The sequence below is a fragment of the Orbicella faveolata genome, unplaced genomic scaffold (assembly GCF_042242905.1).
Source record: "Orbicella faveolata isolate gen_17 unplaced genomic scaffold, um_ofav_v1 contig_46, whole genome shotgun sequence".
NCBI classification, from domain to species: Eukaryota; Metazoa; Cnidaria; class Anthozoa; order Scleractinia; family Merulinidae; genus Orbicella; species Orbicella faveolata.
Window position 1 is genome coordinate 11725869 of NW_028301576.1, and position 10363 is coordinate 11736231.

The 10363-nt window shown below is 42.2% G+C and overlaps 1 protein-coding gene across 1 annotated transcript; it reads left to right on the plus strand.

The window, feature by feature from the left end:
• The first annotated feature begins 1134 nt into the window (after positions 1-1134).
• LOC110047905 (uncharacterized) lies at positions 1135-9982 on the plus strand. The gene is made up of 5 exons (XM_089276682.1): positions 1135-1713; positions 3724-3973; positions 4529-4755; positions 5526-5921; positions 6439-9982. Exons 1-5 carry the CDS (start codon positions 1529-1531, stop codon positions 9980-9982), a joined length of 4602 nt encoding a protein of 1533 aa, XP_089132808.1. The 5' UTR covers positions 1135-1528.
• The last annotated feature ends 381 nt before the right edge of the window (positions 9983-10363 follow it).

The following is a 10363-nucleotide window of genomic DNA, read 5'->3' on the forward strand; positions in this document are numbered from 1 at the left end:
CTCCCTCCTTCGCTCCTTCCTACGCTCCTTCCTTCACTTCCTGTTAGACATTTCGAACATCAATCGTGTCAAGTTTAATATTCGAGAGATAGAAGGTGAAACGATTTTTCGATTGTAATGAGGGAAATACTTTATGGTTCTTTCATCGCGATTCGATTGTAAAGGAAAATTCCTTTACGTACCTAAGTAAAACCGTTTGGAAACTTAGTGCGCGACGAAGGCTAGCATTATTTCAGTTCGAAAGCGATCAAAAAATTCGACGAATTATCGAATGATTAAAGGCTCCAGATGATTTTTAAACACAAGAAACGGAAAGCAAAACGCTGCCTTTCGGTAAATGGTTTCCTGACGTAAAAAAATGAATGCCAGACAGTTAACTGCATAAACGGCTGCTGCATAGAGAACTGTGTCAGAGCAAGCGTTCAGTTGCAAGAATCCCTCAAAGACCTAGGCGCAGGCATCAACGTCAACACTTTGGAGTCTCTTTCTCTGGACCGTCCCAACATACGAAGGAAGATCAACGCGCCACTCGCTGGCAAATATTGTAGGAAGCAGATTAAAAAAAGACAAACATCATGCAAAGGGTTGCAGTAGAAAGACAAGACGAATGTCTGCGTGAACTCGGGCTTTTTTAGAACACAACACTTTTTGTTCATGTCGTCACGGCCTCAAGTCCTAATGAACTAGCAAAGTTGTGACCTGGATGCACGAGTTAGTTGTAAGTCCAGGAAGCTGCCTTAAATCCGCCTATTCAAAACTTACTTGAAAACGCTCCGATCGTCATGTTTTCGCGGCGGTTAAAGGTAGAAAAATTCTTCAGCAGAAAGGTTTGAGGATTCTGTACACCTCGATCTTCCATTCTGAGGCCACCTAAACATTTATTTGTGTTTTTTCTTTCTATTTTAAGTTCCAAAGAAGTAAATAAATGAAGATCAGAGTCATTCTCGCATTTCACGCGAGCCAAAAATCCCCCACCCCTCCCTCATCACTTTTCTAATGGCCCTTCCCTAATACTGAACGAAAGAGACGTTTCAAATAAATGACAGCAACAAGATTCTACTTGTGATGTTTGCAGACATAGTTTCGCCACTGAAGGAAATTTTTTCGGGAATTATTATCATTATTATTATTATTATTTTTTTTTTTTTTTTTTTTTTTTTTTTTTTGCGGGAACTTTTTTTTGTGAATCGTAGAAAAAAGCGCAAAAATCGCAAAAATTAGAACCCGCAAAAAGTTAGTGCCACACGGTAAGTGCAGCTGTACACAGTTTTCCAAGAGTGAAGCCCGAGGAAAACTGTAAGCTTCGAAAAACAGTTTCAGTAGCATTATCTGTGACAAGACTGGACTAATCACGCCCACGAGTGATTTTAAGTCGCAACATGCTAATTGCGTAATGAACTCTCAAGTGACGTCACAAATGGCACGCTTTATTTAACTTACTTAATCTCGTGCGCCGTTTTAATAATTAACGCTATAAGTTTGAGTTTAACCTGAATAATAGGATTTTTATAAATTGAGAGGACTAGAAATGGCTGTTCGCTTGCTGGATTATGCCTTTAGTGGCAATTTGCGCAAAGTAAAGCGATGTATAAACAGTGGAGTTGACGTGGATGCTTGTGAAAGTTCTGGGAATTCAGCTCTTTATCACGCTGTTAGTAGAAATCAACATAAGTGCGTGAAATATCTTTTGAGTTGTCGAGCAGACCCTTACAGGTAAAGCGGCATAATTTTTAAATAGTATCGATATGTAGATAAGTGATAATAAATACAAAATAATTAGGGATCATTGTTTTATTGTCACAGAGCATTAAACGGCAAAATAGACTGATGAAAAGTATCAAGGGTTAATGATGCAGGGATCTAGAAAAAGTTAACCTTAATTTCTTAAGTTGCTTGGTATATTGGACGTCTGTGTCATTCTTAAGCATGCCGTTTGTTCAATTTTGGGTCGTTATTAGATCTTGGCCTCGTCTTACTTTAAGTTTTTCATTCAGAAAAGTGCCTTATGACTTTTCTTTTTAGAACTCAATTCTTCGTCATATTGTAAGTCAGGCATATAAATTGACTTCTGTCATGCCTTGCAGTCGCTACATGACTTATATATTTGTTGAAAACGAAGTATGAAATATGAACAGCCCCTCAGTCAATCAATATTAAGTCGAGATGAGTCACAAAATTGACTGCTACCGCCGTTCGTAATCTTGTTAAAATTCGCGGATTTGCAGTAAAACGTCTACCAAATACGTACGATGAACTTTAACCCTCGGACGTACAAGGAAAACCCAGGTGACTTCAATGAATGTAAGGTTTTTTCAAATTTTGAAAAGACGATTTACTTTAAGGGCTAAAATTTTCAGTAGCTGTTCCTTCATTCTCTGCAGAAATTTTGATTTGTCAATTGCGTGTCCATCATTTTTTATGTTGCCATGGCAACCATCAAATTTCAAGTAGGTTTGGCCAAAACTCAACTTTTTTTGAAATAATTCTGTATTCCTTCCAGTTTTCTTCATAAAATTACAGAAATTCATGCATTTGTACATTTTATAAGCAATGTGGCTTGATTTTGTGTTGACTTTTTAGGAAAGTGGTAAAATCCAAAATGGCGGATCCAAGATGACGGGTCAAATGACGTCATTTGACATCATATGACGTCATAAGCAACAAAAAATTGTAAATCATCAATCCATGTAAATTTGTTTCGCTTTACCTTAACAAAACACAAACGCAGAGGGGGATTCCATCCACCCCCCGCCCTTGGGGGTATGAATTAGCTTGTACATCCGAGGGTTAACCTTCAGTACAAGAACATAATTTATAACCCTAGCTCCTACAGGAAGAGTCCCTTAAAATGTTTTCTCTCCGCCATAGCTGTTGCCGTATTGTTACTAAGCCGTTCACGCTTTTCCTTGTCTACGCATGTGTTGTTAGTACTGATATAATCCAGCCCTTGCTCGAGGCGTTTTGTCTTGTGCAGTCTTATAACATTAAACCTGGAGTTCGTCTCAATTTATTCGCTCTCCTACTGTTAGCGGCGTTTCCAAGGAGAGCCAGGAACTAACGGGGGAAGGTTGCATCTTACCCTGATAACCGGCCAAGTTTTTATCGTGTTATTAGGGACCTTTAGCTTGGCTGTAAGTACGAGATTGAGTAAGAATACGATTTGCGAATTTCAAACCAGCGAAATATCCAGATCCCTCGCTCCTCATGTTGGTTTTAGGTAGAGAGGGTAGCTCATGGGATGAGATGGGTGTGTGATGTGGAGCCTGCAAACTGGAATAGAAAAGTTGCACTCGTAGTCGATCTTGCTCTGGTACTGGTCGGTACTCAAATCTTAAGTCCCTTATTTAACTTTGAGACTGCGAAGACCTGCAAACTGAGACAGTGTTCGTTCCGTATCAAATGGGATTAAGGACGGCTAAAGCATACACTATGTCGGGTATTATTAGGCAGAGCCTAAATGTTTGTCTCGAGCGGTTTCAGCGCTAAAACACGCAGTTGTCATCGCGCAAGGAGCAAACCCTATTTGCCAAGATCTGGGACAAACACTTAGACATAAGACAACTTTAACCCTCAGTCTGTTGTGGGAGAACTCCATCAAATTATTATAATATTAACTGCCGACAACTATTGACTATGATTGTTATCGGCCAGCAACGAGCTCTCTGGTCTGTAGTTGTCATACTACTGCACTGCACTTAAGTCTACGTCTTTTGGTCCACACAGGATTAACAAAGAGGGTTACTCTCCAGTGAACGAAGCCTGCTTTAAAAACAACGTGAAATGTTTAGCTCTGTTGGTTCAATATGGAGGTTCACTAGATCAGCTTTCCGCTGATCACAAAGAAAGTGCGATTGTGTCTGCTTACAAAAAGCACAGCACAAAAGTTATCAGATTCATAAACCTGTTAAAGGATGAAGCCCTCACCAAAGACGGGCATGACTTACTTGAATTAGAAGCTGAGCACAAACAAAAGGTACCATAATTGTTAATTGGAAACGCCTCGTGAGAAAGGGCGCACTTAAAGCGGTACTTTAGTTAGCCTGTGTAGCTGGCAATTAAGTTGGGGTAGAGCGCGCGATAGGGCAACCGGCGAAGCCGCGAAAACGGGCAGGCAAGCCGCCAGAGGCTTGGTGGTTTTCCCTCCAGGCCACTCGCGGCTTCGCCGCTCGTTTACGCGGATCACGCTCTTTTCGGTCCTCTAACCAACTAACTAAATCGCCAGCTACGCAGGCTATACTTTAGTAAGAAACAGAATTAGCACGAGCTGTTTAAGCGAAAATAATTTAGTGACAAGGGAAGGTGACGATAATGGAGAAAACAATACTAATGATATACAGAAAACCTATGGTTTAAATTTAACTGACAATTACGGAAACAATATATAATTATTAGATGTCTTAAAAACTCTTATTATCTTAAGTTATTTTGATCTTTCATGTCCAGGTAGTGTTTCCATAATTGTCATTTTAATTTGTACCATAACTTTTATTTCTGTTTTCTATATTTTTTTTGTCCGTTTCCCGACTAGGAGGTAGAAATCCAAACTATTCAGTCTGTTGTCCTACCCGGACTAGAGGCTGTTATTCCTCAAATAACCTGTGGAGAGTTAAAAACTCCTTACAATAAACTGTTCGACGATATGCCGCACATGACCCTACAAAGTGCATTGTGGCACTCCACCCCCGTGACTGTGAAACGTTTCAAGGGACGGGAGGATAGCAGGCAACTTCTACTGAAAGAAGCGGATCTACTCAGGTAAAAGTCTCTTTCTCGATTCAACTATCTGTACCTTTTCAAGCCTGGTTACTTCACAAAATTGTCATCCTGTTTAATTTGAGGAGTTTAATTTGATCTTTGATTTCAATTCTTTAATTGATGAAAATTTAGTAGCATAAATAATCTGCTATTCGCCAATCTTTCAAGTGAGACCGTTTTCAAGTAACTGGTCGTCAGTAGCCCGGGGGGTGCTCTCAAAAAAATTGGGTGGAAGTGTGCGGACCACTCCCAAAAATCCTTTCTCTATTTATGACCAAATCTGCGATTTTCCCTGCCCTATTTATGACCTAACCAAAAATTCAATACCCTATTTATGACCTAATCCTCTCATCAATCCCCTGTTTCAGGCCTGCCTTACAATTAGTTACCTGTTCAGGCCGATGTTACGGCGTCGCGAAGGGCTTTTGTTCATGGTCTTATCGAAAATACTGACGAAAGAGTGGCTTCTTATAAACAAAATAATAACCATTTCAAGACGAGTGCAAAAACCATCCCTATTTATGACCAAAATGGCCAAAATCGATATCCTATTTATGACCAAAACGGCTGAGAAACCATACCCTATGGGTCGCACATACCTATATAGCTCATATAAGGGAGTACCCCTCCCCTCCCCCCCCCCCCCTCCGCTCCCGAGTTAGTGGACGAGGCCGGATTGTCTGATAGAATGCAGAACCTAATAATTATGGCATGTCTGTGCCACTAAGCAAGAGCTGAAAATTTACGACTTTTTTTACATCTTCTTCCAGCTGGTTACGTCACCCGCGGGTGTCTCTTCTCATGGCAGTATGTCTGGGCCCTCAGCCACAGCACTTCTGCCTTGTTATGGAACATTTTCAGTTGGCTTCTCTGAACCATCTACTTTACAAGACACGAACAGAGATGAACTTGCCTGAAAGAGTCCATTTACTTCTAGATGTAGCTGAGGGAATGACATATCTTCACTGCCATTCCATAGTGCACGGCTTCCTTAATCCATTCTCAGTTTTTGTGTACGAAAAGTTCAGAGCTAAGATTGGTAACTTGGCGTTCTCACAGGAGGACGGTGAACAGAAACACGAGAACGCATGCTCAGTACACGAAAACTGGATGGCACCCGAGCAGCTTTTACACGAACCACCAAATATGGCTGGTGATGCTTATAGGTTGGTTTTTGTCGCGTTAAGTAAACTTTCTAAACTTTTAATTTGTGGCATGGTTGCCATTTAATTGACTTTTTGTACCTTGGCGATGATGGGCTATATTAGTGGGCTTCATGATTCAGGTTTGACGTACCATACTGGCAATGTGGTCTGCACAAGGGATATTTTTGGCTGGATACCATAGGGTTCAAAGTTATCCTATGCAAACCGTACTAGTACTATACTACTTCTACTATATGAACAGGTAATGTGAAGCCAAAGATTTTCAACTCAAATACAAAACAATAATAAAAATCATGTTTCAGATTCAAAAATTAACAACTGCAAAAACGTTTGCGATATGCCGCTAATGGAATATTTACTCGTTTGTAAAGACATGAAGCGCAAACTTGCCTTTCTTACGGTGCAACTTTGCACCCGTAGTAAACAGTAAAAAGCAAAAAAAAAAAAAAAAAAAATGCTTTATAAAGACCTGGATGCTTGGAAAGTTAAATACACCTTCCTGTTTCATTTGCATTAGTTTTGGTGTCCTGATGTGGGAGACCCTGGCAAGGAAGCTTCCGTGGTCTTGGCTTACATGCTCCATCAAACAAGCCATATGCCATCATCAAATGACACTTCCCATGCTTGAAATTTGGCCAGGCTACATCCAATCCATAATAGCGGAATGCCTTCAGGACCCTGCCGATAGACCATGTTTCCGCACCCTGCACGAATGTCTGTTGGCAATTAAAAATAGCGGAGACGGTCTGACGTCAGAAGTCCTGGACGGAGCCTTTCCTTATTGGTTTGACTTTCAATGTGGCACCGTGCACACAGAGGCCCGTAGAAGCAGGAAAAGGCCGCCAGATTTGCCGCAGCGCTCTAGCACCTGCAGAACTTCAGAGATTTACGTAATGATGAGACGTTCCTCGTCCCAAGGGAATGGAAGGCGCAGAAGTACTTCCGTGAGTGGAGGGCTAATGGATATTTTGAAAGGTTTCTCTAAAAGAACTCAAAATTCTCCACGGGAAAAAGAGATCGAGCGATTCGGATACGAAATTGCGGAGCGATTAGCTGTTGTTCGCAATATTCGTGGAGTTTCGCGAAATTACAAGCGGGACAGATGGGCGAGGGAAGTCGTTTTGACAAGAGTGTTAGAAGGGGACATAGAACGGGTAGCAAGGGATGAGAAAACAGCGCACAGTACAAAGAAAAGTAAAAAATTAAGTAGGTGTGGGCGACGGTATAGTGACTTCGATCAGGAAAGTTTTGAAAGACTACTAGTAACGTCTTCTAAATGCCAGAGGAAAGATTGGTCAAAAGTGGTTCATGGAAAGGAAAAGTTAATAAATTCAATGGAAGGATTTAAGGGCAAGGTAAATGAGGAGCTCGGTGAATATAGAAGGAAACTGCTGACCGATGATGACAGTATATCCGAGCACAGCATAGGAAACGAGGAAGCAGGCAGAACCAAGTCTGAAGTCTCCCAGGATAGCTTAGCATTGCTGTCATTGTGGGAAAATAACAGGGCGACGCTGAAACCAAACACAAATGTTGCAGTGAAGGGTACCCTACAAGAGATAACACATTCAAAAGTTGACATAGCCAGCCCATCCTCACTATACGATCAACTGGATACGACAAGACGGAAGTCTGTTTTCAGGAAACGGGCTGTCGTAAGAGAAGGATCTGATGTAATATCGGACGCAACTATGCCAGAGAGCGTGGAAAAAATAAACAGAGCAAACGATGGCGAAGACGGGATCTTGCCCGGGAATGAATACGAGCAGCAACGTAGATCTAAGATAAACGCGGTAACACAAGAGTTCACGGGAACTTTTCAGCCACGAAGGAATTCCCGAAAAGATCCAGCAAAGTTAAAGGGAGGGGATCAATCTGCGGAAGCCATCAACGACGCAGACACAAGTCTGTTAAATGAGGCAGATCTAAGCAGCTCTTATGATCTCAGTGCCAAGCAACCAGAAAGACGGACGTTAGGGCCAACATCCAGGGTAAAGCCATTATCAGCGCGGGAATCTTATAATCCGAGAGTAAGGTCTGCAAGACATATACGTATAAACACTGCACTTGCCTTGTCTGCACGACGAGGAAAGTCACATGCAAGTGCACTTGTATCTGACACGGAAGGAACCAGCCTAGAGAACACAGCACTGACAGACACAGATGTAAGAAATGGACGCCTCCATCGCTTTAGTATAAGACCTGATATGTCACAAGGAATACATCTCTCGTCGACACCTGTACAAAAGCTAAGTTTTGGCAGTAATGAGGATTGGAGAGATGTGACTAAGAATAACTCTGCTGACAGTGAAGAAAGAATATCATCTGTTCCGTACATAGACTGGTGCCACTTTAAGGTCTCTAACGAAAACGAGCCAGATATGCCAACTGGACCGAATTCTGCAACAGGAAATCCCTTGAAGGGAGGGGATCAATCTGCAGAGGCCATCAACAACACAGACACAAGTCTGATAAATGGGGCAGATCTAAGCAACTCTTATGAACTCAGTGCCAAGCAATCGGAAAGGTTAAGAACGCGGTCGTTGGGGTCAACATCTAGGGAAAAGCCTTCATCAGCGCGGGAATCTTATGAACTGAGAGCAAGGTCTGCTAGACATATACGTATAAACACTGCACTTGCCTTGTCTGCACGACGAGGAAAGTCACATGCAAGTGCACTTGTATCTGACACGGAAGGAACCAGCCTAGAGAACACAGCACTGGCAGACACAGATGTAAGAAATGGACGCCTCCATCACTTTAGTATAAGACCTGACATGTCACAAGGAATATATCTCTCGTCGACACCTCTACAAAAGCTAAGTTTTGGCAGTAAGGAGGATTTGAGAGATGTGGCTAGGAGTAACTCTGCTGGCAGCAGAGAAAGAGTATCATCTGTTCCCTACATAGATTGGTGCCATTTCAAGGTCTCCGACGAAAACGAGCCAGATATGCCAACTGGACCGAATTCTGCAACAGGAAATCCCTTGAAGGGAGGGGATCAATCTGCAAAAGCCATCAACGACGCAGACACGAGTCTGTTCAATGAGGCAGATCTAAGCAGCTCTTATGATCACAGTGCCAAGCAACCGGAAAGGTTAAGAACGCGGTCGTTAGAGCCAACATCCAGGGAAAAGCCATTATTAGAGCGGGAATCTTATGAACCGAGAGCAAAGTCTGCTAGACATATACGTATAAACACTGCACTTGCCTTGTCTGCACGACGAAAAAAGTCAGATGCAAGTGCAGTTGTATCCGACACGGAAGGAACCAGCTTAGAGAACAAAGCACTGACAGACACAGATGTAAGAAATGGACGCCTCCATCGCTTTAGTATAAGACCTGATATGTTACAAGGAATACATCTCTCGTCGACACCTCTACAAAAGCTAAGTTTTGGCAGTAATGAGGATTTGAGAGATGTGGCTAAGAGTAACTCTACTAGCAGTAGAGAAAGAGTATCATCTGTTCCCTACATAGATTGGTGCCATTTTAAGGTCTCCGACGAAAACGAGCCAGATATGCCAACTGGACCGAATTCTGCAATAGGGAATCCCTTGAAGGGAGGGGATCAATCTACAGAGGCCATCAACAACACAGACACAAGTCTGATAAATGAGGCAGATCTACGCAGCTCTTATGATCACAGTGCCAAGCAACCGGAAGGGTTAAGAAGGCGGTCGTTAGAGCCAACATCCAGGGAAAAGCCATTATCAGCGCGGGAATCTTATAATCCGAGAGCAAGGTCTGCTAGACATATACGTATAAACACTGCACTTGCCTTGTCTGCACGACGAGGAAAGTCACATGCAAGTGCAGTTGTATCCGACACGGAAGGAACCAGCCTAGAGAACACAGCACTGACAGATACAGACGTTGGAAATGGACGCCTCCATCGCTTTAGTATAAGACCTGATAGGTCACAAGGAATATATCTCTCGTCGACACCTCTACAAAAGCTAAGTTTTGGCAGTAAGGAGGATTTGAGAGATGTGGCTAAGGGTAACTCTGCTAGCACTGGAGAAAGATATGCGCAATGGGCCGAATATCCACGAGGCTAAAAGAGAAAACCCGCAGTCATGAGCGATGATAATACGACAACCCACGATAACACTACGTAGATCACTCAAGGCAAACGAAAGAATTACCGTGAGACTAGTTTTGACGCACACGGAGTTTGACTTAGAAAGCGAGTTAAGCAAAGCCATGATTCACAGCAGAAAAAAATCGCACTCAAGTGTTACTTGAGGTGGACAGCACCTTTTAGTCGACTTGAAAATGTGTCAAAAAGTAAACATGAAAAAAGAATGTCATTTTGGAACGAAATGTAAGTTTAGATTAATATGCAGCTACAGTGATAGGTTTGATACACGAGTACCGAAACATTTGATATTTACCTTTGCTCTTAAACGGTTGTTAAGAACAGGAATATACACGGCTAA